This window comes from Syngnathus leptorhynchus, chromosome 13 (assembly GCF_054491065.1).
Source record: "Syngnathus leptorhynchus isolate UIUO chromosome 13, UIUO_Slep, whole genome shotgun sequence".
Taxonomy (NCBI): Eukaryota; Metazoa; Chordata; class Actinopteri; order Syngnathiformes; family Syngnathidae; genus Syngnathus; species Syngnathus leptorhynchus.
Window position 1 is genome coordinate 1,346,661 of NC_141207.1, and position 27,689 is coordinate 1,374,349.

Below are 27,689 nucleotides of genomic sequence, written 5' to 3' on the forward strand. Positions count from 1 at the left end.
TTTTAGACCACACTTCTTTCTAACGTTATTTGAATAAACTTTATTTTCAAGAATTTGGCACCTTTGTTTTTTGTTTGTTTGTTTTCAGCCAATTGAGTGAAATGTCAGCAGAATGTCAGCCATGCAAAACATTTACTCACAGGTGACGCACACAAGGAATGTGAGAACAACAGACTCATAGGAAGTTCAGCAAAAAGTCCAAAGCAGCAGAGCAGGTGTCCTCTATTAAAAGAAGCTCCTTGACCTGGCCACTGTTGTCAAGTCCGGCATGCACAAACACAAAGGAGCCTTCATATTCACCGTTGGTGGTCTGCACAGCATTGGCGTAGCCTGGCCTGGTCTCGGCTCCACTTTCATCAGGCTTCCGGCCCGTCTCCAGAGCATTCATCCATTCATCCATTCCATCAAGGAGTATACAAGTGATTGTCGAGTACCCCAATACCAGCCTTATTTTAAGGTATCTGGTACAATTGAGGTTGCCGATACCAGCCACCGATACTTAAGGCAAAAAAAAATCTAACATTGAGTAATTCTGAAAAAAGGGCTATCCAACATCTTTGATATATATCACATCCATCACATCCCACTAGCGCCAACCCTCCGGAGATCCCGTTTCCTTTCACATCTTTCATGTCGTGTTTACGCAGCTGACGTTCCGCCGCCTGAAAATACAACCATAGCCGGAGAATTCAAATGATGTCACGACATGGCTTGATGACTTGTTCACTGCTAGCTGTTCTAGAGCATCTGGACCAGGTGAGGTTGTCCGCGTGATAAGCTTTCGTGAGGGCCAAAGTGTGATGTATGAAGGTGTGTTTTTAGTTGTTCCACCTGCAGGACTGGGCCTCCTGTTGCACTTCCATGTGGGGGTCAGCGTAGTATCAATGAGTCATTGGGGTGGTCCTCGGTGGGCCGGCCGGCAACCTGCTGGTAGTCAGGGCCCCCCACGTGTGTGGAGGCACACTGAGTGTTGTATAGGAGATGTTGCTCTTCTGTTGGATGTCAGACAACTATGTACCCAGAGTCATACTGTGTACTCATTCAATTGTGCCTGTCTTAGACAGCTGAGGGCAGAATAAAGCGATACTGTACGTAGAGCTGGACTCAGCTCCATAGTACATCACTAATATAAGTGGTTCTTCACATAGGATAAAGAATATGTGACCCTGAGTAGCTTCATATTAAATGACCTGCGAGACCCTGGTGGTTGGTGACGCCTGACCTTGAGGACTGTGTAGCTAATTAGGTATCCTCTGAGAGCACTTTTTCACCGTCCGGATTCTTTCCGTGCCCTGGCGGCCGTCACGCTCCGGCTGACTCGGCCCATACAAGGAAGCTGCAGAGGCTTTGAGGCTTTGAGCAGCAATCAAGAGACTTGAAAAGATTCTGCAGGATATTGGAGTGATAAAAAAGATGAGCCCATGTGATTTTTACATCAAGCGCTTGGTAAAAGCATGTACACATGAACAACATACTAACAACGAATGATCAATTCGCACTTTTGTTGCCATGGTTACCAGTTCAACAAAATCATCTACTATGCTCTGTTCAACTAATTAGTCAGAATGTTCCGACATAAACTTGTGTTTCAAAACCAATGTAGTGTTATGAGGAGAAAAAGTCATACCCTATATTGTAAAACCTCTTTTGTTGCAAGAATAAAGTTTTGTAGTGTTTAATTATGCGTGCAAGCTCCAGACGATTGGTCTTCACAGTTCACGCACGTACATATTACTTGCAAGGACTAGCGTAAGTGTGCTTGCGTGTGACCGCGCAACACGGAGGTTGCGCGACGCGCGCATCTGAGCCTTGCCGGAGCGCGCCCGCCCGCCCGCCCGCACGCGCACGTAGATTCGGAGCTGCGTCCATGATCTGCGGGAGCGGGAAGGTGCGGACAGGTAAGACGCCGATCACGCCGACACAATTACACATTTTCAGTGACGTCATCTCATGCTAGAACATTCACAAAACTGGAGGACATTCTAGAAGATCCTCGTTACTCGGTCCGTCCGGGACCCTAAATGTGTTGCGTGGTATTTTTTTTATGAAACGATTTAACGTGAAAGTTAAATGACAAAAAGTATTTTATTGATTAACAAATGAAAGTGCTGCCAGGTGGTTGCTATTTGATTGATAAGAAGTACAATCTGTTTTGCACATAATAATAATAATAATAATAATAATAATAATAATAATAATAATAATAATAATAATAATAATATTAAGAATGAGCAGTTCTGCACTATACATAGTGCTTTGTAAACCATTTACACCAATAAAGTACTTAGCTTCCCAAGTCACATCAACAATCCGTTCATTAAATGTGAAATGCAAATTCATTGTCCGATACTCGAAAAGTTCACACGCGAAAGACCGAGGCTTGATGTCACACTTTTTACATATTTGTTGAACTCAATACATGTTATTTCAACTAAATGTTAACCAGATCAAAGACCCAATTTCAGGTATAATTTTCATTCATGTCCATTTTATATTTTGTGTCAGTGCTAAGTTCTTATTTAGCAATAGAGCGTAAACATGTGACATGTTGCCCCACCAAGTTTTCTTATATATGTAGTTGGATGTCAACATGGATTCTACAACCACTAAAACTGAACGAAGAAAGGTTAACATAAAATGTTGTATGTATTCTTCTGCCTCCTAGTGGCCACAAGTTCTTTACATTTTATATTATATGCACATGCGTCATATTTGTGTGTTGGACGAATTTATGTCATTTTCATTCGTTTCAATGAGGAAAGATGATTTGCGATATAGTTCTCGTGGTCATGGAACGAGTAAACACTCACCAATGGTGGTTTGTGTCATTCCGAGGAACGTTCCCGCTGGCATCATTGCGTTCCTCGTTCTTTTTGTCTTTCAGATGGAAAACGGTGGAGGCACAAGGCCTCACAGAGCCGGCAGCAGCTCAGGAACTGGAAGGTCAGCAAAATGCGCTGACGAAACAAACAGCGCAAGCTGGTTTGTCAGAATACAATTGAAGACGTTAAAAAAAAGCACACAGAATCAAGTTGAATCAAGTTTTATAAGATTTTCAACAACATTGTTTGCTGCTCAGTGGGCCTGACTTTACGAAAACGACTATTATGACAATAAAGTAACTTCATAGAAAAAAAGTGGAAGGAAAATACAGAGGCCATGTCTCTAAAATGAAGGTACATTTTACAAAAACCAAACATTTCTAGATGATCCTATTTTAGTAAGTAAATCAAAGAAGCCAAAGGCTACATCTGTGAAAAGATGAGAGAAGAAAAGTGAATTACTGTCATCAATATGAATTGAAAACAGTAGGAGAGAATGAAGGACAGTTTCCACAGCGATGCGGCCGCAGAGGCGCTCGCTTCAATTGCAGTTGTAAAATATTCAGCGCGAGCGATCACGTGTCCGCTGACAATGGCTGCACTTTCCATCGTGTAGTGTGTCACTGTGAACACACACTAAAAACCGCAGACAGCTAAATGCTAATGTCCGCTTTTGTGATTTTGTCAAAAAAAAAACAGAAAAAAAGGCGCACTCAAAAATCAGTGGCATGCATCTATGCAGTCTCAGACAATCTCGTATTTGCTGCCAAGGCTTGATAGGCGACCATTTTGTTTGTGTCAGGTGATGCTGTGGTTGATGGCGGCGTTACTAGCCTTGGCGGAGGATGTATTTTCCAAGGAGGACAGTCCAGAGAACCAGCTGGACTCACACCGGCGTGTCCTCAGGCGGCCCCCCAGGAGGCCTGATGCACCGGAGACCCACAACCAAGCTGCCCCGTTCTGGCCGGAGGCCTTTGGTAGGTTCTTCTTGGTTTATCTTTAAACTAACAGCACTTAAGGAATTTTAAGGCACCGCTTCAGGAAACGTTTTGATCCATAGACATGTTAACCTAATTTCATGTCAATAGGCGCAATTAGTGTCATGAGCTGAGTTCTAACTTTCCAGGGGGCGCTACTGAGCGTAGCAGCTGCGGCTTCACGCTGCCACTTCTTTCACCCATTCACCCAACTCTGATGCTAGGCTAACCGCTACAATGCACTGGCACTTGGCAGCATCTTAATATAGTCCAGCTAAAGTATCTGGACCTTCTCAAGGCCGAGCTCGGTCACCGGAGCCCGGGTAAAAATAAGCCATTCGACCATGCAGCATCCTTCGAAAAAGTCCGTCCACTCAAACACTCCATAATCCAAGTTGTCAAGATAAGAAGAATGGAACGCTTGCTATTTATGGAAGATGGGAACCGTCCCAACCCACAAATAACAAAGTTCTGCAAGTAGTAATTGAAGTTCATTATGATTACATCGATTTTTTTTGTATTCCTTTCCCTCTGCAAAGGATGACTGATATTACTGCAACATATCGGCGGTTGTTTACATTAAGGCCACAGGATTCGATCACGGGATGACGAAGCTGACGAAGGGCCCCACGTACTACCGGCATCATTAGCGGCTTTGTTTGTAAGTGACACGGAGGATGAAGAGTTTGAAGGATTTCATGATTTGGAGTGACACAGAAGGTTTGAAACACTATTATGGCTTTTACGCTCGTCCGGTCCTTCTCGACGGGAGCTCTCTTTCACCTCGGTGGATGGAAGTCGGGGTCAGCGCTCGGCCGGGTGGCTGTCCGGGGACGGTGGATGGGGCTCGGACATGGCTTTTACGCACGCCCGGTCATACTCTGAATGTTACGTCAGGCCCGTTCTCAGCTCCTCGTTTGTGTATATGTCACGTTAGCATACCGTATCGTTTGGCCTGTTGTTGCTGGTTCATGTCTGTTTTTGGTGTTGGATTTTGACAAATAAATTTGCCCCAAAAGTGAGACTTATACTCCGGTGCGACTTATATATGTTTTTTTTTCACTTTATTGTGCATTTTATGGCTGGTGCGACTTATACTCCGGAGCGACTTATAGTCCGAAAATTACGGTAATTTTGTGAATCATTTACCCATCCAAAATTTGTCAAATGTAGCTGATATTTCCAAATTAGACATACAGATGCAAACAAACAGCCTGTATAGGTCTATCCTCCTTCGGTGCACAATAAAATAATATTACGCCAAAGCAGTGATCTCCGAATTGCTTCTTGGTTATAATGGTGGTCCCTTGGACAAAACCAGTTGAAAACATCTTTATTATACTGCCCCCTGATGGCCTCATTGATCGTATCAGACAAAAAAAATCAATCGACGTGGCTTGACGAGCACTGAAATGATTTTAACGCTTAACATCTCTCCTGTTTATATTGTCACAGATCGCTGAGCGTGACGTGTAAGAAGAAAATATTTTTGTGTAATTATGACATTATGTGCGTGCGTGCTGTGCGTGCCTGAACGTGGCTGCATGCGCCATCTAGTTGTCGAGGACTTGCTCCCCTGGGGAACATTTCCACAAATGTGGACTGATTACAGTACAAGTGTTCCTGCCGTAAACTTGGAGGCATGAACTGACAAGCAATGCCGTGTGGATCCGCCAGAAAATGAGGCCGAGACAGTATAACGTTGCATCATTTTAGCATCGCAGCTTGAGTAACGTGCACCTCATTTTTAAAAGCGGCGACTGACCATTTTGAAATGACATAGCCAAAGTGCGCGTTGTGTGTTTCTAGAAGCATGGACGCTGCTCCAGAACGTGGACGCCGCCCAGCGCCGTTGGCGGCGCTCACCTCGCAACGGCCAACCACCGACATCCCGCAGCAAGCCCAAGAGGCCCGACGTATCGTGCCGCGTGGAGAAGCGTCGGACGCGTGTCCGCGAGCTTGGCCTGGGCTACGACTCGGACGAGATCATCCTGTTCAAGTACTGCGTGGGTTCGTGCCGCGCCGCCCGCAGGAACTACGACTTGGCGCTCGGGGCCCTGGTGGCACAGGGGGGCGTCTCGGCCCACAAGCTCAGCGGCCGGCCGTGCTGCCGGCCCACCCGTTACGAGACCGTGTCCTTCATGGACGCTCGTGCTATGTGGCAGACTATCCGGTGGCTCTCGGCCGCTGACTGCAGCTGCGTGGGCTGAGCTGTCGCTTTGAAAATGTCGCGATGTCATCGTGGAAACTTTTGACGGCTTGCTCAAGGTGGGCAGCTGGGGGTCCAACTCGGAAAAGGGGGAGGGGGGGGGGACAGCGCCGAGAGGCCCCCGAAGGGAGCTTTAACCCCGGAACTAGGAGGTCGAAAGAAGACCCAGGTAAGATCCAGGTCAGAGAGAGTAGAATCTTAAAGTTCCTGGAACTGATTACCAACTGGTCATTTGCTTTTTTTTGACAACACTGCAAGACGCTTCTGAACTGCAACTGACAGCCAGACCTTTTCAAAGCAGCCAACCCAACATTACCACCAGCCCTTTTATTGATTTTTGACTGTTTTTTTTTTTTATGATTCACACAATCTTGTTCCATGACTATAAACACAATCAACCAAAAGAAAGAAGAGGGGGAAAAAGGGTTTTCCATTCTTTTGAAATCAGCAGCAGAACACGTGAAAGATTGACAAACTTCAACTGTTTCTTCCAGAAACTGGAGAAAACAGAAAACGTTGATGTATCAGGGACTTTGATGCTATTTGACACATCTAAGATGTTTTGTGCTGCCATCATTTTTTGCTCATACAGCATGCATGAGTACTCCCAAACTGGGCTAAGTGGTGGATTGCTGTCATCTACTGGTGCTTGTGCATCAGTCAAGTTATTTCCAAGCTTGAAATTCACAGCATCCGGCACTTCTGTTGAAAGACATATATGTATATTACGTACAGTAGAACCTCTGACTTCGATCATAATTTGTTCCAGAAAACTGTTCGGACACCAATTTGGTCAGAGTCCGATTCAATTTTTCCCATAAAAAATAATGAAAAACTGATTAATCTGTTATGACGTAGCAACAATGGGCCCTTTTGCGTAATAATTAGATATTTGTGATCTCTAATACACATACACTCATTAGTAAAATGGTTGTGGATCGCTGTTGGACGACACCGCTTTACTGGGCGGAGGGATATGTGAACGCACACACGGGCACTGGAGAGAAGAGTGGGGTGTTGATCACATGTCCGTCCGCCAGGGAAATAGTGGCGTACAATTGACACGAACAAAAGACAGAACGACATCAAGATGTACATCACTGGGAAAAGGAAGCTTCTATCCACAACCCTTGATAGTTTTTAAGTTAAAGGCAGTCGATTTGGCTCTTAGTGAAGAAAATAGAGCTGCTACAACTACTGTAGAGGTTTTTTCTGGCCACTCGGGGGCCCTGGACTATTGTTGACAACATCTTGTTGCGTCACCCTTCTTCAGTATTTTTGTTCTGGGTTATGAGCTTTATGCTCATGAGACGCGCTTTCGCTTGTCGAGCCGAACCGAACGTTGCTTCGGGTACGCGGAGACACTAACCCTAACCCGGTTCGATAAACTGTTTGGAGGCCGGTGTTTTGTTCAGTTTGGGGAGTTCAAAAGCTTCGAATTTTTGGTTTGAACTCCGATTTGTTCGAAGCTGTCGACATTAGAAGTCAGAGTTTCTACCGTATATATAATGTACATAAGGTACAGTAAACAGAACTGCAGTTTTCTAATTTCAAAGGTGACAGTAGGGCCAGAAGTGTGTGTCCCAACACTTTGTTTACGTAGAGCAGGGGTGTCAAACTCATTTTTTCTTTCAGAGGCACCTCATATTATATACAGTAAAAGCCACAAAACAAACTGACAAATAACTCGTTTTCAAATCAGACGAGTAAAAACTGGTCAAATATTTAAAAAAAAAAGATATTAAAAGTGAAGACAATTTGCAATTCTAGTCATGACACACGAATTTGATGCCCAATTTGTCATAAAATGATGTGGCGGGCGGTATCTGGTCCCCAGGCCTTGAGTTTGACATCTTTGACTAGAGCAACTTTTGCTTGATCAATTTGTCGTCGCAGAATCAAAAAGCATTTTTAAAACTTGTTCCCTGCTTTTCCTGATGGCGGTAAAATGTTTCTGCCAAGGTCAAGGCAAACATGCCATTGACATGTCCACACGCACGCACACGCACGCGCACACACACACACACACACACACACACACACACACACACACACACACACACACACACACACACACACACACACACACACACACACACACACACACACACACACACTAAGACGGGCACGCCCTAGTAGTCTTGTTTACACGCCGACATGGTGTTGTGGGATGCCAGGACAAATATAGACGTGAGCCAAGCGTTCTTCAAAGTGACGGCTTTTCAACACGCCGTTTAATTTTGGATGCGCTGAGACACGAGACCATTAACAAGCATCATCTTCGCAAACCAACCACGCCGCCGCCCACGTTCGCTTGACCACATCCGGAAATTACGCTACAAGATTTACAAATAGGCTACAACAGGTGTACGCCAAAATAAAAGTTAAATTCCTTGGTCACACGGTTGATTTTGTTCAAATAATTGCTAGCAACATCTTAAATATTTTTTTATTAAGGGAAGCTTAAATTTTAAAATAACAACAGACTATCCAGGTTTCTGTTGAAAAACAAGTTAAAATAATACACATATTTGATAATAGTAAGTGATGTACCACGGAAGTGGAAAGAATATAAGAATTACGCAATGTATTTCTTTGCTTCTACTTTCTGGTTTACTAAATACGTCAGACCGCGGACGTACCATTTTGATTTTGGCAAGGGGGTGGGGGGGTTATGGGACGAACCATTAATCTCATCGCCATTAAAAGGAGACTGATGTGGACAAAACTGATTCGCCGGCCTCTTTGTCTCAATTAATGTCAATCATATTAGTTGAGTGATTCAACCTTAGCGGAATTGTTGTGTTTTATTTGAGCAATTAAAATAGCGCGTTTTTCCAGCTTTGCGCTTGCCGTAGTTGTTTAGCGCGCAGTTTGAGGAATCCAGCGCTCAGCACTGTCGTCGGTTTTTGTATTGTGGTCGCCGATATATACATGTAGTTTAATATTCTTTTATAAGTCATGTCACACGTTGATTTTGTGAGCCAAACTTTTCATTGGAAGCTCGTTGATGTGCTGTCAAGGATGTTAGCAGACTAATTTTGAGCCAAAACGCGACGACAAGACAGAGCGAACATGGTCAGAAATAAAATGGAGCCTGTTTCATTGTTATTAAATTCTCTCCCGTAAGTTGACATATTTTGTTTTGCATCTTTGTCTTGTCACCACCCAGAGGAGGAGTTGGGCTCCCAGTCAGGTCGCCAAACGAAAGCAAGCCGACGGTGAGGATGACCAAGAGTGGACCTGTGCGACGGTCAGTTAATTTGTTGAATTACCAGCTAAGAGTGAATATTCTTAAGTTTTTATAAAATGGCAACATTACTAATCAAACGCCCACCTTAATGAAATCCTGAAAGTATTTATAATTATACAGTTGCCACAAGATGGCAGCACAACACTAGGTTTCTGTAAATGAAGCTCCTCGATCGATTTCAACACAGTTCCTTCCCACGACGATGCTGCTGTAGTTTGTTTGGGTTCATATTTATTCGTGTTGCTTTTAATATTGGATGATTGTGCCGAGTGATTGACAGGTGTACTGTACTGACGTCCACAGAAGAAAAAAAGAGCCATCGGGAGCCAAGCGGTGCAACCAAGTCCCGTGTCTCTGTTCAGGAGGCCCCTGACGCAGCTCAGCGTTGGCGCCGCATGCCCCGACGGCAACAAACACGTAAGCGCGTGTGACATCTACTTGCGTCTAACTGCCTCATCACCAAATGGAAAATCATGTACCCGCAGGAGGAGTTTATTCGTCGGATCCTCTCCAAGCCATTTAAAGTTCCCATCCCAAATTACACGGGTGAGATTTTGACCAACACAACTTTTTAACGGGGCATGGGTAATGTGATAGTTGGCCAGTTGGGCATGAAGGGTTACAATTTTGTCCATGTTACAATACTTATGGATCTGACTCTGTAGTATTAGCTTTAGCTGTTAGCATGACGCAACCAGTGGTTCTCAGACGAAACTTTAATCAAGAATATAAGCTAAAGCTTTTGCATTGTTTACAGGCCCGCTGGGCATCCGGACGCTGGGCCTGAAGCGAGCCGGAGTGAGGCGGGCGCTTCACGACCCTTTTGCGGACGATGCTCTGGTTCTGTTTGAGCCTGAGACGCTAGGCGCCCACGAGCAGCTCAAAATAGACAAGTCGGAGCACTCTGATAGTTACACAACCAACATGAATCCACATACTATCGGGTTCACTTTGTCACTCTTTTTTTTCTTTCTGTTTTGTTGTCCTGTGCAGGGACAAAAGTCCTGTCCACGTGGTTGTGGACCCTGTCTTAGGGAAGGTGCTCAGGCCTCACCAAAGAGAGGTAAGCTCCACATAATACATAAACGGCGCCTTGTCTGTTTCGTGAGAAAGAATGTTTCAGTGTTTAATCGGTAAAACTGACCGATGATTATTCTTAAAAGGGCCAATATGAAATAGGCCCGGGGCCCTAATTTCAGTAACTGAATTTTAGGGCGTAAAGTTCCTGTGGGACTGCGTTACCGGGCGCCGCATCCCGGGCTCGTTCGGCTGCATCATGGCCGACGAGATGGGCCTGGGCAAGACCCTGCAGTGCATCGCGTTGGTGTGGACGCTGCTGCGCCAGAGCGCCGACGCCAAGCCTGAGATCGACAAGGCCATTGTGGTGTCGCCCTCCAGTCTGGTGCGCAACTGGTACAACGAGGTGGCCAAGTGGCTGGGAGCGCGCGTCGCCCCCCTGGCCATTGACGGAGGCTCCAAGGAAAACATTGACCGACAGCTCGGTGAGTGATCGGGCACTGCGGCGTGGCTCCACGTCGTGCGACGTTACTGCACGTCGGTCATCTTTCCTAGTGAACTTCATCTCGCAGCGCGGACTCCGCGCACCAACGCCGATTCTCATCATCTCCTATGAGACCTTCCGGCTGCACGCTGAGGTTCTGCACAAAGGCCAAGTGGGACTTATCATCTGCGATGAGGTATTGACTCGCGACGCCGACTTTTGCGGCGCAGCACACAAAGTCTCGCCGGCACGCAGGGCCACCGACTCAAGAACTCCGATAACCAGACGTACCAAGCCCTGAACGCAATGCGTGCCCAGAGGAGGGTGCTGATATCGGGCACACCCATCCAGAACGACTTGCTGGAGTACTTCAGCCTGGTGCACTTTGTCAACGCCGGGATCTTGGGTTAGCGCTCGCGTACATGGCTGAGAGTTTTGAGGAGCGGGAGTAATGCTATACAAAATGCTATCCGTCACATCAGGTACTGCTCAGGAGTTCAAGAAGCGATTTGAGCTGCCCATCCTGAAGGGTCGTGACGCCGACGCCAGCGATAAAGAACGACAGGAGGGAGAGGACAAACTCAAGGAGCTCATTGCCATTGTCAACAGGTCTCTCCCCCTCTCTCCGCGTTAGGGTGAGAGTGGCCTTGACTGCTGTGTTTTTTTTTTTTCAGGTGTTTAATCAGGAGAACCTCCGACATCCTGTCCAAATATCTGCCTGTGAAGATCGAGCAGGTGGTCTGCTGCAAGTAGGTGTCATTTTACAATTTGGGACTTTTCTGGCTCAGAGCTCTGAGATCTTCCTTGACTTGAGCTGCTAATGGCGCGAATGCGTTGTCTTGCAACAGGCTAACGCCGCTGCAGACGGCGCTCTACAAACGCTTCCTGACGCAGGCCAAGCCCATGGAGGCAGTGCAGACGGGCAAGATGAACGTCTCCTCCCTGTCGTCCATCACCTCGCTCAAGAAACTGTGCAATCGTAAGATTGCCTTGACACTCGCAGCACTCTTTTTTTTTTGCTCTGGTCTCAGAACTCGTTCGAGTCTTATCTCAAAGCGGCATCGTATTTGGCTATGAGACCTTCAAATGTGGCTCTTCCCTCACATGTCCACTCTTGTTGCGGTTCAGACCCAGCTCTCATCCATGACAAGTGCTTGCAGGGGGAGGAAGGTTTCCGAGGCGCTCTGGATCTTTTCCCAGGCGGCTACTCCGTTAAAAGTGTGGAGCCGCAGCTGTCAGGTAAGACCATGCCGGAGCGAACGTCGGCACAAGTGATGCCCTGTACTTGCCGTCATTCCAGGCAAAATGTTGGTCCTGGACTTGATCCTGGCTATGACGAGAAGCACCACCACCGACAAAGTCGTGCTGGTCTCCAACTACACGCAAACATTGGACATCTTTGAGAGGCTGTGCCACTCCAGAAGGTATCCCTACGTACGCCTGGATGGCACCATGTCCATCAAGAAGAGGGCCAAGATTGTGGAGAGATTCAACAGTCCTGACGTAAGTTGAAAATCCTTGAAGAGGCATCTCGCCATTTTCATGGTTTCAATTCAACCGTTCTTCTTGTTTTAGAACCCCGAGTTCATCTTCATGCTGAGCAGCAAAGCGGGCGGCTGCGGTCTGAACCTGATCGGCGCCAACCGCCTGGTGATGTTTGATCCCGACTGGAATCCGGCCAACGACGAGCAAGCCATGGCGCGGGTGTGGAGGGACGGCCAGAAGAAGACGTGCTACGTCTACAGGCTGCTGTCGGTGAGTCGACGTGCTTACGACGGACGGCTTGAGTTCCGTTATTTTGTACGTGATCCTGCTCCCTGCGTCCGCAGACGGGAACCATCGAGGAGAAAATCCTGCAGCGGCAGGCGCACAAGAAGGCACTGAGCAGCTGCGTGGTGGACGAAGAACAGGACGTGGAGCGACATTTTTCGCTCGGGGAACTCCGTGAGCTCTTTGCACTCAACGGGGAAACGGCCAGTGACACGCACGACAAGTAAGAATTTGCTTTTCTGCTTTATAGGCCGCCACGCGATCACGTTTTCGAGCTTTTGCAGTTAGACATCTGCCAAAACAGTTGAGATGTTTTCTGTTTCAAATCAAAGGAAATCACCTTACTCACTTAAGACTTGCTCACGCAGTTCTCCAAAGAAGCGAAGCGAGCTTGCTTGAATTTTCTGTAAAACTGAAATGAGGGAGAAAAAAAAAGTTATATTGTTTGGTATGGTATATTTTACCACCAAAATATTCAAAACAACCATCAATTAAATATCTATACCTTAATGCTAACAAACTATGAATACATGTAAGCCTCCACCAAAGAGCAGTTACCTGTCAAACAAACGGCAAACAGCATCAGACGCGTGACTCGAAGCCACTCTGCAGGTTCCGCTGTCGGCGCTGCGTCAACGGCATCCAAGTGTGGCCGCCTGCGCCAGAGTTGGACTGCACCAGCGACCTGTCCCAGTGGCACCACTGCTGGGACAAGAAGACCCTAAGGGACCAAGTGCTGAAGGCTTGCTGGGACGCCGCCACCATCTCTTTCGTCTTCCACCAGCGCTCCCATGAGGACCAAAGGGGTGTTGTTTGACTTGGATTTATTTCTGCTTGTACATTTTTTTTGTCAGTGTTGTTTTTTTTTATCCCCAAATAAAGCCCATTTTTCTATTATCACGTACATTAAACAGCAGTGCTTCACAAACTTGAACTTGTGCCAGTAGTGTGACAGTCATATCTGTACTTATCTTATTTAATTACACTGGTTAACTTTTTTTTTTTTACATTTTTGAAATTGGCATCAAAAGGCACAAATATATCTCAATTCAAATATGTTAGTGAATTTTCAGAGCAAGGCCCTGAATAACGGGTGCTCTTGGCTTTATGAAAACAAATACAACGACTATTTCATTCATCTTACATAATTGCAATTGACAACTGCTTTGCCACAATGTGATGTTCCCACCATGGCCACACGAGGGCAGTATATTAGATGGATGGATTTAAATGATTTACATTTCCTGTCAGAAACCGCTATTGTCAATGTCCTCCGTAGTTGGAAGATAAAGATTATGACTGTTATGTTCTTTACACCGTTAGCACATACTGATATTTTCCATCAAGCTAAATTGGCAGTTGTGAGGCAGTTTACGTATTTGTCTTTACTGTGATGATAAACTTCAGTCGGGAATGGCAATAAAACCTTTTAAGTCTGATGAAATGTGGCGAGCTGCCAAAACACGCATTGTACGTTGCGAACCAAGACGAAGCCACTTTGAGTCGTTTATTAAAGCAAAAAGGAACACGTTCAGTCTCGACTAAGTGACGAGTGACAAACACTTAAATTCCTCACTCTTCCTCCTCCTCATCACAAGAATAGAAAACCCCCTCGTCCGATATAAAAAGAACTTGGGTTTTCTTTTACACCTGGAACTGGAAACAATCTGCTTCAATGTCACTACGTGTGCATGCTGATTGACTGCGCGGCTCGGCCGCGCTCACAAACTCCTTTAAATAGACTCGTAAACTTCCATCAACGTGAGAAAATTTACCGTGTCTTTAAAAACTTAAGCTTGTTTGTTTCATGTTAACGTTCACATCACTCTCTATAGGTCAACTTTTTTTTTTATTTTTTAGTCTGTACACGCTTAATGTACATCACACACATTCGTCTGACACGCGTACAACACGTAAGAAGGCATCAAATAAATAAGAAATAAATTACAAGTTCCAAAAAAGAGCCGGTTAAAAAATTCGGTCGGCTTCCCAAACCTTCGAATCTTAATGGTAACATTTTTATTTGATTAAGATTTGCTTTGAATACAATGGCACCTTGAGATAACGACGTTTGATTGCAGCTTCTAGTTAGTGTGCAATGTGGCCACTAGAGGGTAGTATACTGTTAGGCAGACAATCAAAGAAGACTGTTACTACTACTAGTGTCTTATAGTCAGTTGGAGTAATAATTTGTTGCAGAGGATGAGCAATTTCTACTTGTATTTTCAGTAGCTCGTCTTAAGATATTCCCAATTGTCTGTTAGCATTAAGCTAAAGTTAAGTGATTGCAGTTTTCAATACATGTAATTCTTGTCTGCTTGAGTGAAGTGTGTTGATGTCGAGGTCCTCATATTTCAACTTTCTGCTTGCAAGAAAAAGCCCCAAAATTGTTGGCTCTTTTGTATCTCAAGGCACCAATGTAATTTCAAATGAATTTTCTGGGATTGATCCCACCGTGAATTATTACGCTGTCGTCGGGCGCTGACAATCGCTTTTGACACAAATAGGGCAGAAGAACTGGTGTCGGATGGAAAACTTCACAACCTTCGTACCCGTGAAAGTGTCGGCACTTGCGGTGCTGCGCGAAAGGGGCTTGGACGTTGCAGCGTTGTCTTTTTTTTTTTTTTTTTAGAAGCACGTAAGTGTCACACGGTGTGAAACAAGTAAACCAAAAGACACATTCACAAATCAGTGGCGAGTCGCAACGGCATCAATGAGGGTATCCTGGTCTTGCAACTGTGAAGGCATATGGAAAGATCTTTCAGGATTTGCTCCAAAGTCTTCGTACCCAGCTCGAGGTCCATGTACTAGTCGGGTATGTGCTTTGTCCTCACTCGTAAGATGATTAAGTTGTCGCTAAAGTTTCTTCATTTCTCATGTTGGCATACTGATACTAAGATCGTAAGATGGCTCCATCCTTGATATCTAGTTTGGTGTCCATGTGATCGTGCTCTCTTGATCCAGCTGAATAAGAGCATTCGGAGCACTAGTAGAACGACTGTGACTTGTGTTTTTTTTTACAGTTATATATTTTTAAAAGCTACAGCTGTGCTACTAGTGCACTGAATTGTCTTCCTCGTGAGGACAAAGTATATAAAGGACGTGGAGAAATTGCTGGAGGGGCTTTCCATAAAGGCACGCGGAGTACCGCAGGGGTGTGTGTCATGCCACCTTCTTTTTTTTTCTTTTAGGGTGTGTGTGTGGGGGGGGGAGGGGTTATAGGATGGTGTCCATGAAGCTAGTGTCAAGCGTGTGGATGAGGAGCCTGATGAAGGACATTTCCTTGCGCGTGTTCTCGAAGATGACACGCGGGTCGTCCGACTGGCAGCGCAAGCAGTTGGGCGCCATCACCATGGCCAGGTTGTTCACGTCCATCTTGGTCACCGCCACATTGGACGGCTGCGCGAACACCTGTGTTGCCATCAATTACTCGATTCAATTCTTCAGATACTTTCAGCATATATATTTTGCATTTTCTAATTAAATAACTTAATATCATGAAATACTGTCACAATTAAATTATTTACAAAAAGAATATTTCATGTTTGCTTAATTCTTTGACTATTCCGATGGACTATTTCCTGTCCTAGCGCTGTGTTCGTACCTGCAGGAAGCGAATGAGGTAGCATAGCACTAGTTTGTTGATGTGCGGCAGTCCCAGCACTACTTGGACAGCAGCCTCGGCGTTGTCGTAGTTCTTGACGCACTCGTCGTAGAACTCGTGTGGGATGAGTGGCTCCTCTAGCTCGCGGTACCAAAACTTCAGAAGTGACGCTGTGGATGTGCATGTGTGGCATGCAATTAAATAAAAAGCCGGTTAAAAAAATTTTTTTTTTTTGCTATGAATCCTTTATGCTGGAAGGGGTGGATGTGAGTTCTGACCTGGAATGTGAGGGTCCTCCAGTCCCGTGGGGATCTTCCACTGGTCCACTTGCAGCTTGAGAGCGTTCACCTCATCAATGTCACCCGGAACCCTGGCAAGCCAAACTTATTTTATGATTATTTCTTATTTTGCAATAAAAAAGCATAGCTTGTCCGACTCAAATTGTTGGTTCCCCTTCAAATTTATCGAGATAGAAACGGGGTTCCTGACCTGAAGATGCCTTCCGTCTGGTCCCCGTTGAGGCCCAAGACCTCCTCGGACAGGCGGGTCTGAACCCAGGGTAGCTGGTGGTCCGGGTAGCGCTCCCTCTGCAGGGCCATGACCTCCTCCAGGGAAGAGCCAAACATGGACGGGCTGAAGATGGCATTGCGGGCGTGCTGGATCTCTTCCAGGCACGGCTTCTGAAGACCCTGAGAGCAAACGTGGACGCACGTGTCTGGACTGGACTACATTGGATTGAATTGGATGGGATCTCGATGGTACCTTCTTGGCTCCGGTCAGTGCCGCCTTGGTTAGCTTCCTGTAGCAATGTTTAGCATAGCTACTAATAGCCACTCCTGAAGAAAATAACACACAGGAGTTATTTAATACCGTTGATAAATTAATTCGTATTTACAAAGCCCATTTCTAATATTTGGACCATCATATAGAAAAATAAGGTGGTCAAAAAAAATCACGGATAAATACTAAGACTAGACTTAAGTGTGTACAAACCCTTGGTGTCGTTGAGAGGGTCCATGTGTCTGCAGATGTAGCCCTCAAGGTAGTTGTGGAAGCGCGGCGTGGGCGGGAAGAAGGCCAGGCAGATGGCCATCAGCTCCCAGCCGCGCTCCAGACTGTCGTAGCGGAAGTTCTCCGTGGTCTGCCGGCACAGCTGGATGTAGAGCTCGTCGCGGAGTCCCTGGTAACTCCATCCGCGGACCACCACCTGGAGGGGGAAAAAAAGGTCCACTAAGACAATCCGTTGTATTTTCTGTGGTTGTCAACCACGCCTGAAGAGGGCACTGCTGTGTACTGAAAGTCCTTAGACCTCCAGGGCTACGTTGAGGGGGTCGGCTTTGGTGCGGCGATCCCCCATGTAGGTCTGGATGAGCTTGAAGATGTCCACCGCTTCCTTCTTGACACTGCGGTCCGAAGTGACGATCATGGGCTTCTTGATGGGCTCGCTGCTCCACGCCAGCATGTTGGCGATGGACACCTTCCTCCTGAACAGACCCTGACAATTCGCAAATCGCATGACTGGATTACTATGACGTTAAGAGCGGGAAGTGAGCGTTGAAGCAAGCGTCTGTGCACCTGCGTGTGTTTGTTGAAGTGCTTGGACGCCCAGTTCTCGATGTCGGTCTCAGAGGACGGTTTTCTCAGGGTGAATTCCGGGAAGACTCCGCAGCTGGCGCTCGGCATCATGTTCCTGGCATTGCGGCTGGCCTCAAACTGGGCGCAGGCTCCCAGGTCCTCCGACTGAGACGAGAAGAAGGGGAAAATGTTAAGTGACTGGCGGAAATTTTCCAGCGGGTATCTGGGAGCCCGCTAACAAATACTATTTTGCCAAGTCCCGTGAGGGAAGGAGTACCTGTGAGGGATGGAGATAAGTCTCGGGTGAGGCCAGGCTGGTTTGCATGGAGAGACTTTTCTCCAGCAGGGCCTGAGGGAATCCGAGACGCTCGAAGGTGCTTCTCTTCCAGAGGTGTCCGTCGCTTTGCGCCAGGGCTTCGTCCTCGCTGAAAGCCCTCACCACCGGCCCTGGCAGCGGGGGCGGCACGGCGCCATCGCTCTCGTAGCCGTCCTTGGAGCTTTGGGCGCCGCCCTGACCCGAGTCCCAGCTGCTGCGCTGCTTCATCACCTGCTGCGCCTCCCACGCCAGGCGGGCCTGTGCCAGCATGGCCTCCGACGCTGTGCCCCCAAAGTCCCCGTCAGGGGCACCGCAGCGAGCCAACTCCTGGGGGAGCGACGGCTTCCGGCTTTTGCGCTTGCGGTTTCCGCCGGGGGAGAAGGCGCCGGTGGAGGATGTGGACAAAGAGTGAGTTTGGCTGGACGACCAGGATATGGAATCCTCATAGAGCAGCCTCTGGCCCCCCTCGCCGCCCTCGCCGCTGTAGTCCAGCAGCAGGCGGGGGTCTCGGATCAGCGACTGACTGTGCTGCAGGGTGTAGGAGCCCCCGTAGGAGCCGCCGTAGCCTCCCGTGGTGCCGTAACGCAGCAGGCGGTCAGCCGTCTTGAAGCGAGGGCTAGAGGACGACTGCTCCACGTACACCAGCTGCTTGACGTATTCCTTCCCCACGGGACTGTACTCTAGACTTTGCGTCTTGTCTGGACACTTCTGCCGGGTCAGAACCAGCTGGCCGTAAGGGGACTGCTTGGGAGAGTGGTAGAGGGGCACCGAGGTCTTGCGGACGGGCGACTTCCCGGCACCGTAGAAGGACGATTCGGACAGGTGGATGTCGGAGGGCGGCTCCTCGTAGATGGGCGGCGGTTGGTACTCGGAGGGCGGCTCCTCGTAGAGCGGCGGCTCGTAGGCGTAGCGCGGCGACGACGGCTGCGACTCGGCTGAGGAGCGTCGTTGGGTGCCGCCCAGCTCGGCGCGCTTCAGAAAGGGAGAATGCCGGCGCTCGGGGTACGGGACCGGGGAGGCGTCGGGTTCCGAGGGTGCAGAGTTGCCGCCCCCGGAGGAACGCCGGCTTCGCGCCGCCGTGCCCCCGCCCGGCGTGGGCGGGTCGCACGGCGAGTAACCGTTCCCCTGGTGGGACAGGAAGCTGGGCTCGCGGTCCGTCACCTTGATCAGCATGCGCTCCTTGGTACCCGTGTTCCATCTGAACGGGGACGTGCTGAAGAGGAGTCGGCGAGAGAGGACGACAGGATATGAGGAGGAGGAAAGGAGAAAGGAATCAATGAGAAAATACAAGAGGGATTAGACACATTCAGGGGAGAGCGGGAGACTTGCGTAACTTCAAGTCAATCAATAAAAGAATGAAAAGCTGCGAATGTTTAAGTAGTTCATTGAGTTCATGTTGAAACTTTAATCAGGCAAACGTTTCACTGGCACCCGGCGTGCCAGCCAGCGAGCCAGCGAGCCAGCTCCTCACTTGGCATCGGTCTCGTTTATCCAACACCGCTGACAACCACAGGAGGACCCTAGTGTGAAATTGATCAGTCACCTGGCACCTCTGAAACGTGCGGGCGCAGAATACTCGCTGAATGGCCTGAGCGTGAGAATGTGACAACAAACAAGAGAAGCCTTCAAAGGCGCTTGGGATCTTTTGAAGGCCCGGCACAGCATTTTCCGAGCCTCCTCGGCAGGCCTTTTGGGAAGCAGACTTTCCGCTTATAAACTCAAAAGTTTCCAAGCGTCCGAGATGAGCCTGAGATATTGCGTGACGGTCAGCCCCCGCCCTCACTCACCGCTCGGCTTCGTCCTTCCCGACCTGTTTGTCGGTCCCTTCCTGATCCAGGGAGGATGAGGTGCTCCCTTCCCGGCTGACACCGCTGTTGCGTCCCGGACTGTTGTCGGCCGACGCCCCTTCGGCGCCCCCCCCGGCGGCGGCGTGGCGGGGGCTGGCGGCATCGGTGTGCTGCTTGAGCGTCTGCAGCTTGGCCAGCGGGATGATGTCGCAACCTTGCGGGCGGTGCCAGACGGTTCGCTGCGTGGAAGCATTGTAGTAGTAGAAGCGCGAGGTGTTGGGGTCAAACAGCTCCCACCACTGGTTGTCGCCCGTCCGCTTGATGCGCACACCCGGCGGCGGGTCCCACACGCACTCGCCCGTCAGTAGGTTGGCGTACATGCGCTCGCGCGTGCGCGGCTCGATGATCTCTACCCACTCCAACCTGGCGGCACACAAACGGGGGGGGGAGTCTCAGTCAGCTCAACTCCGTTAGCATGTGGCTATGCTATTCTCAGCCATTAAGATGAAATGTTTAAGAGAGGGAGACAAAGAAAACTTGTAAACACATGAAATTGGTCAATTAAAAGGAAAAAACTGCGTCTTTGTGAACAGCCACTGTCAAAGTCCCGCCGTGTCAAATGGAGCAGAAGGAGGCCGTTAAGTAGAACTCCTCTGGGGCAACGAGAGGATTAATTGGCCGTAATTGCTTCACGCCTTTGCAGTCCAAGTGACCCACTTTCAGCCCACGGCGTGGGATGAAATATTCACCGACGACAAACTGACGATTGACACGGTCAGCCCTTTCACGCAGTCTGCTCGAGCTGACGTTTTTCTACCCCCGTGCCGTGTCTATTTTTCCCCAGGTTCCTAATCTGTGCAAAATGAACAGACATTGAAGAACATTTTTCAGGTCATATTAGTAGAAGCACGGTGGTGGAATGGCAGGATGGGGTTGTCAAGTGAAAACTGGCGTCTGTCAGGCTAACTAACGCATGTCGACAAGGACGATCGGAGCGACTACAAAGGTCGGCCGAGGGCTGCGTGGCATCAGCCATCTTGCCGCCCGGCGCTAGTGACATCATACAACCGCCACACGCTGAAGTAGCTCATGTTCAAGAATTTACGCCTAAACAGCTAAATGGTAAAAGGGCATAAGCTAACGACTCGAGAAAATTGCTGGTGGGCAAAAAGCTCGTTTTCTCCATTTTGGTCAGTACAAATCAAGCTTGTGAAATCGGACAATAAGCTTTTTTTCTGAGCCGTTTTAGTGACGTGAGAGCTTCCAAGCGCATCCAAAGAGGCTTGAAGTGTGTTTACCAAGTGAGCCGCCATCGCCTCATGGCCCCTGGCCAGTCGTTTTATGTCCCTGAATGTAACATTTGTCTTGCTTACTTTGCATTCTTGTGTGTGTGTGTGTGTGTGTGTGTGTGTGTGTGTGTGTGTGTGTGTGTGTCTTTCTTTTTTTTCCTTTGTGGCTTTCAAGTGCTTGCCGCTCAATTCTGCTCAACTAAGCAAATTCACCAGATTGTAATCTCAGATTAAATACAGAAGATGTTGCAAATTAGACAAAAAACGTCATCCTCTACAGATTTTTTTCCTGACAAAAGTTCCGGCGTTATCAGTGACGAAGCAAAGTGGCAGCATTTTTGTGTAACTAAATTAGATAAATGTGACAAATGTTCATGACAATTTATATCTTGTAATCAACTTCAAAAAATCTAATAAAAATACCGTCATATTTTCCAACATTCCAATTCGGTTTCACAGAGTCACAATTTCCACGAGATAGTTTTAAGAAGTTATGAAAAAAAATGGTTGAAGCATAACGCTTTTAGACATTAGTGGATTCATGCATGGGAGGGAGGGAGGAAGGGAGGAAGGGAGGGAGGAAGGAAGGAAGGAAGGAAGGAAGGAAGGAAGGAAGGAAGGAAGGAAGGAAGGAAGGAAGGAAGGAAGGAAGGAAGGAAGGAAGGAAGGAAGGAAGGAAGGAAGGAAGTTAGATAGGAAGGAGAATGTTGTGAGTTATTCTGAGGAGAGGCGCTGGGCTCCTCCCCCGCCATCTGGCGGGTGGCGGCATTCCACTCATTCTGTCGCAGCCGCTCAAAGCTCAGCGCAGCATCTCCTCTCCGTGGATTCCTGCGTCATTCCCAGTGAGCCTCCTGAGCTCATCTGGAATCTTGCCAACGCTAAAGCGGCCTCCGGGAAAGCCGGGAGCTGGAAATTTTGGGAGGTGCCAGTCGGCCCCCTGCTGTGCAGCGCCGCAAAACATGGCCGCAAAGGCTTTTGTACCCCCTCGTCTTTTACTGAAGAGTTGTAAAACACATTTTCTTCAAGTCTCTGATTATCGCACAACACGTGACTGCTCTACTGAACTGAGCTTTTTTGTTGGATTTTCCTGGTGACGGAAGATGGATGCCTGGGCGTGTAAAATGCCGGGGGAATCCATCTTATTATATTTTCATCATATTCTGTGTTCACTCCCACAATGGCGCAAATGGCCCCAAACCCCACCCAGGCGGAGTTAGACAAAAACAGGGGCCTTAAAGTGCAGTTTTCTTCTCTCGTATCAGAGTGATACACTTGTATCCGTCAACCGGATGTCATGTGACATGCATGCACACGCAGCGCGACTAATAAACTACTATGTGCGGCTAATTAAACATTGATTGCCGCTCTGTCCATTTGCTAGCCCGGCTCATGTTAAATGCAGGAGCTGCTCGAACGGCACTGGCTAGCCGCCGTCACGCTACGCCTGCGTGTGAGTCAGCATCAGCTGATTTCACAGCATTCGCCCTCATCAACAGCGAGCGTGCCCGCACAGATGTCCTCCGCGACGGCAGCTAGCGGACACCTCGCATGTGCACATGCTAGCTCGTCTGTTAGCTCACCAGCTTTCAACTCTCCCCCCCCCTCAAATTGCCACCATGATGAGCACAGATTGTGACAGGCCGTTAGTACAACCGTTTGTACGCTCGCAGCGAACATGCGGCAAGGCTTCACGCTGAATGTTGCAGGTGCTGCTAATTTGATTAGCAACAGAAGAAAATTGGTTTCATCGTTTTGACGCCTTGCTCGGTGCTGCTGTTTTGATTAGCAATAAGAATATGAGTACGAACACTCGCGGACGCACACACACCTAATGGTGGAAAGGATTCAAGGTCCTTCAGAACCTTTCAGAACAATGAAAGAATGAATTTGTCATCCATTCTTTGATTTGGCCCCATCAATTTTATGCCGAGGATGCTCCACATCCACTGATGATTTTCCGTGTCAGTGAGCGGACTGCGTCCAATCATTGCTTGACTAACAGGGGTGAGGATTGCAGGGGCAATACCAATCAAGAGATACGGCAAGTGACACGCTCCGGCCCACTCCATCATTTTCTGGTTACTATCAATCAGTCCATCAGGTACCCCTCCCCCCAATCCTTGCCATCCTGACAGCCAGTGCTGCCGCTGTCCACGATTCTGAGCTCCGAGAACAGCCGCAAACTGGATTCCCCAAGATGCAACCCTAATGCCATAGTTTTAGCATTAGCATTCTTGCAAATCCTCGCATAATTTATCTAAGAATTGAATTGCCGAGTCCCAAAAAGCTTTGCTGGGCTGGACGGGCTCATCTCACCTACGTGCCCGGTAGTCAATGGTCGAGGCGAGCTCTGTGCCACACCAGCGAGTGGCAACAAGCCTCTCACCGAGGGAAGACAAGGAAAGACGGAGAAACTATGCTAATTGCTAAGCTAACCTTAAACAAAACACACACACACGTTCCACAGTGGATGCTGCACGTCAGTTGAGTGCGGGGAGACGGTTTCCTAGCAACGGTGGCCTCATCCATGGCGTGACCCTCTGTCGCTGCACATGTGCCAGCCACGTCTGCAAAGGTAGCGTGACACCAACCCACTCGTTCCCCATCCCCCTCATCCCGCCCCGCTGCCTAAATCCCATGATTGCGGCATCAGACGCAACGTTCTGGCAGCGCCTAACATCAACGTGACGAGACTCTGACTTCAAATTGTGACCAATGCTCAAAAGCATCACTTGAAAAACCTAACCTTTTCCTTGTCACCTTAAACAAGGCTTGAAACCCTAATTTACAACCTTAACTCGAAACCTAAACCCTGACTTTTAACCTCAACTCAATCTTGAAAGCATGATTTGAAATCTTAATCTTGGTTTATAAACGTTTGAAACCCAAAGGCGATCTTAAAACCTTAATCCTGGCTTTAGAGCTTAATTTGACACCCTCACTTGAGTTCAAAAGCCTGACTTGAAATCCAAACTAAAAACCAACAAGACTGGTTAATTTGAAAAAAAAAAAAAAAATCACCAAAGTGCTATCTTGTTTTGTTACTTCCACTTTCTACAGTACATCCCACCATACTCCCAGATGGCCATCAAGGGCACCAAGAGACATATTGTGCTCGGCCAGAGTCTTTTACAGCTCTATTACACACGCACGCACACGTGCGCACACACATAGAGACACACACACACACACACGGATTGTGGGGGTTGAGTGGCTATGAATCGCTTGAGTGGGCTTGTTTGACCACTCTGACCCTTCAGCCTACACCCTACGGACCAATCACAGCCATTATCACACACGCACACAAAATGAGCAGCTCTGCTTCCTTACTGCTTCAAGCGTCCGCACTTAGACTGCAGCATGAGCGAATTCTTCACGTGTGCTGAATGTCCTATTTCCATCCATTCTTCCATCACACCTCAAATTTACATTATAGTGGTGGCACATTCACGAGGACGTGTCAACTCCTCTGTGGGCTCATCAGTACTGCATTAATTGCCGGAGTTCTATGTAAAGAATATGCCAGTGTTGAGGGTTGTTGCATCACAACATACGTACATGCTAATTAGTGTTAAGATCGCAGTCTATTCTTAACGCAGTTGTGAATTGTTTAAAATACACAAATTGTAGCTGTCTTTGTTTTACTGTTAGGATTTTTCTTACTGGTTAGTTACTGGTGTGAGATGGTGTCAAAAAACATTACATTTACCTCATAAAGGTCCACTAGCTTAATGCTAACACACAATGCAAAAGGCCACAGACAAATGAACAAAAGTGCCTGTATGTCTGGTACGGTTGTTGTTTGTCACAAAATTGGATTCAAGTATCGTTTTATTCCACGCTTGGCATCAATTAGCAATGCTTGCCAGGTTGACAAATTAAAATTTTAGCATCCAAAAGGCACTTTTGGGTGTGACGACGGCAGCTTGATGAAATATGCGCTACTTCCCCCACTGAGTTGTGTGTGTGTGTGTGTGCGTGTGTGCCCAAATCAAAATGTTCGACTGCAGCCTCTTGTGTTGATCTACTACCGCTACCACTCATCACAATAACAACAACAATGGCTGCGGGGATTCATTTCCACAACCTCTCCATCTCACCGACTGGCCCACAGACACACGCAAGCAACTGTTGATTAAAAGTGCCTCCTCCTTGTTAACATTCCCCCACCTTGTCACATCAGTACACCTACGCACATCAGAAATACATTCACTCACAAACGTCAACACACACACACCGCAGCGACATGCAAAACACCATACACAGGAAGCACACACACACACACACACACACTGAGCAGCAGCATTTCAACAAATACAATCAGACGTAATCCTATTAGAGTTGGAAAGTGCCCCCGCCCCCAACGCACTCAGGTTGCTGACACTCACACACACTCTACCCACCAATAAACGCACAACCACTGCTAGCTAGTTAGTAGCAAAGATCAGCACACAGCACTTCAACAAGCCAATATAGACCCCAAACCATCAAGTTAAACAGGAGGATAGCCATTTTGGTTTAAAGCGGCAATTTCTGGTAAATTTCAGGAGTTGAACTTTGACAAACTTCATACAACTGTTTATCGTTAACATTACTGTGAGGTGCTTCTATTATTTTGACCCAGTGATAATACATCATTATGTCTGTCACCTTCACACACATACATGCATAACACAACAACATTTGCATTTCCTTTCAAAGCAGCCAGGCTAAATGTGAGTGTGCGTGTCTGTCGTGATTTAAATGAGGTTACACGATCCGCGTGACACACAAATGCAACAACATAAATTATTAAACAGGGCTAACCATGCTAGCCTATCTGTGTGCCAGCTGTGCCAGAAACAAGCTAAGTTAGCTTCACGTTCTACTCGGTCATCTTCACTATCCACAGAACAAAGGAGCGTGCTCACATTTCGGCACTAGGTCAGACCGCATTCAAATTTGGCTTGTTTTAAATGTTCCACCAGATTCACGGCTGAACATCGAGTTAGGAACACACCTCAAAGCACTTTTCCCAAAAGCTAATGTGAGCTCTCCGATCCACCATATAGAGAGAGAGGCTGGGTTCATCATCCAATTGTCAATTTGACCTCTTCTTAAAGAGAAGTCCGTTCTTGTTTTTTGCTTTGCTTAGTAGGGGCTTTTGGTTGGGAAACACAGAAGACAGCCAAGTTGATGGCAGACGTGAACAAACCACGAATGGACTGGTCGACTGTACAGTAAGACGGACATAGACCAGCAACTGATTCTCACTGACAAAGCAAAGACTGCAGTCAAGCTTCACACAGCACGGCCTGTTAATAGATTTGAGCCCAGAACCTCCGTACTGAGAGGTAGGCAAGCAACAGCCGCCATGCTGCCTTCCTTACCAAATAGGAGTAGGCAACGTGTGCCTGAAAGGCATCGTCGCAATGGAAGGAGAAGGGCACCGCACTTCCTGCTGTCTCCCTTCATCCATCATCCAGATGAGGGTGAGGCCACTGAAACTTTACGTGATGTTTTCAACAGCTACATTTGCAATAGTTAGATAATAGAATGCAATAGTTGACTGGGAAAAGTTGCATTTTGGCAGAAAATGCAAGACTTTGCCCAACCCCCTAAAATGTTATATCTGTCGAGGAAAGTGTCCAAGTTGATTATTTTGCCATAAATACACTATTTACTGTCAGAAAGGCAACATTAGACTGACACCGTGCATCCTCGGTGAGGATAAGGATGCTGAAGCCGCCTCCTCCTCCTCATCCCGCACTGATGCTCCGTTAGCATCCTCCGTTAGCATTAGCCACATTCCGCTGAGGTGAGGACGATTCGCTCCGACAGGTGCATACAAGCAGCGGCTGGCAGCCGCCTGCCAGCAGCCTCCTCCCGGTCGCCAGCTATTCTGCGAATCTAACCAAAACGAGGGTGGACGAGCACCCGACACCGAGCCTCGCGCACCTGCCATCCGCTCCTCGGCGAGAACGTTGATAAATGGTGGCCCGGACGCGGCGACCGGCCGCCCGTCCGTCTGTCCTCCAGAGGCAATATCACTCTTCATCCCATCGACGAAACAACGATAACACGCGTCGCTAAGACTCACCTTTCGGCCATTTTCTCCGGCTGTTTTTAAAATCCGTTTCGAGTAAACCCCACAGAGGTTCGCTCCATGTTGGCCAAAACCGCAACCACCGCAGTCCAACCAGTCCAACTCGGGCCAGACCAGAATGAAGGTAGCGGTGAGCACCAAGTACACATCCTGTTACGGCTTTCACAATAAAATAAATTACGCTTTCTGAAGTGTGTACCTAAGGATTGTAATTTGGCGTTTTCGCGTCTCTATAGTGTATTTCAGAAACACTGAGTCGCGTCATAATTACCCTTTTAAACTTATGTTTCATGTCAAAATTAGTCTTGATCTTTAAATTTAAAACTACTAACTTCCTTTTGTATGATGGTTACTCTCGCTATCTTGGCACATTGGGTCGAATGCGCACTTGGTGAGGCGTTCAATCGAAGAACCGTGTGAGATGCCAGCTACCGTGCAAACGAATGTTTGGGTGCCCCGTGAAAGCTCACCAATCTCAGCATGCTATTATGGGGCACCCTG

At 47.7% G+C, this 27,689-nt stretch overlaps 3 protein-coding genes and 1 long non-coding RNA gene across 4 annotated transcripts; 2 read left to right on the forward strand and 2 right to left on the reverse strand.

The window, feature by feature from the left end:
• Positions 1-71: 71 nt before the first annotated feature.
• LOC147046819 (uncharacterized) lies at positions 72-2,888 on the reverse strand. Its single transcript, XR_015068007.1, has 3 exons — positions 2,811-2,888; positions 832-1,386; positions 72-662 (listed from the first exon to the last, which is right to left on the reverse strand). It is a non-coding gene; the product is annotated as an uncharacterized LOC147046819 (long non-coding RNA).
• artn (artemin) lies at positions 1,832-6,009 on the forward strand. The gene is made up of 4 exons (XM_085928566.1): positions 1,832-1,898; positions 2,885-2,943; positions 3,625-3,799; positions 5,609-6,009. Exons 1-4 carry the CDS (start codon positions 1,868-1,870, stop codon positions 6,007-6,009), a joined length of 666 nt encoding a protein of 221 aa, XP_085784692.1. The 5' UTR covers positions 1,832-1,867.
• Positions 6,010-8,701: 2,692 nt separating this feature from the next.
• Positions 8,702-13,429, forward strand: rad54l (RAD54 like). Its single transcript, XM_085928015.1, has 17 exons — positions 8,702-9,086; positions 9,181-9,261; positions 9,565-9,678; positions 9,747-9,807; positions 10,019-10,154; positions 10,255-10,324; positions 10,475-10,763; positions 10,834-10,958; positions 11,018-11,168; positions 11,245-11,371; positions 11,437-11,511; positions 11,611-11,741; positions 11,891-12,001; positions 12,063-12,265; positions 12,338-12,517; positions 12,592-12,755; positions 13,145-13,429. The coding sequence occupies exons 1-17, from the start codon at positions 9,084-9,086 to the stop codon at positions 13,347-13,349; spliced, it is 2,226 nt and encodes a 741-aa protein (XP_085784141.1). The 5' UTR covers positions 8,702-9,083; the 3' UTR covers positions 13,350-13,429.
• A 449-nt stretch (positions 13,430-13,878) lies between these two features.
• On the reverse strand, positions 13,879-27,335 carry arhgap39 (Rho GTPase activating protein 39). The gene is made up of 11 exons (XM_085928013.1): positions 27,183-27,335; positions 19,815-20,237; positions 17,989-19,240; positions 17,712-17,876; positions 17,446-17,631; positions 17,130-17,343; positions 16,899-16,972; positions 16,626-16,825; positions 16,415-16,506; positions 16,137-16,306; positions 13,879-15,943 (listed from the first exon to the last, which is right to left on the reverse strand). Exons 1-11 carry the CDS (start codon positions 27,191-27,193, stop codon positions 15,749-15,751), a joined length of 2,982 nt encoding a protein of 993 aa, XP_085784139.1. The 5' UTR covers positions 27,194-27,335; the 3' UTR covers positions 13,879-15,748.
• Between the last annotated feature and the right edge of the window lie 354 nt (positions 27,336-27,689).

Excerpts from the sequence above, each read along its gene's own strand:
- artn (XM_085928566.1), top strand. The coding sequence starts at position 1,868 with ATGATCTGCGGGAGCGGGAAGGTGCGGACAG. Across the intron at positions 1,899-2,884 it reads GAGCGGGAAGGTGCGGACAG|ATGGAAAACGGTGGAGGCAC; the intron begins GTAAGACGCCGA and ends TTTGTCTTTCAG. Across the intron at positions 2,944-3,624 it reads AGCAGCTCAGGAACTGGAAG|GTGATGCTGTGGTTGATGGC; the intron begins GTCAGCAAAATG and ends TGTTTGTGTCAG.
- rad54l (XM_085928015.1), top strand. Across the intron at positions 9,262-9,564 it reads AAGAGTGGACCTGTGCGACG|AAGAAAAAAAGAGCCATCGG; the intron begins GTCAGTTAATTT and ends TGACGTCCACAG. Across the intron at positions 12,518-12,591 it reads ACGTCTACAGGCTGCTGTCG|ACGGGAACCATCGAGGAGAA; the intron begins GTGAGTCGACGT and ends CTGCGTCCGCAG.
- arhgap39 (XM_085928013.1), bottom strand. Across the intron at positions 19,241-19,814 it reads GGGAAGGACGAAGCCGAGCG|CACGTCCCCGTTCAGATGGA; the intron begins GTGAGTGAGGGC and ends ACTCCTCTTCAG. Across the intron at positions 15,944-16,136 it reads ACCTCATTCGCTTCCTGCAG|GTGTTCGCGCAGCCGTCCAA; the intron begins GTACGAACACAG and ends ATGGCAACACAG.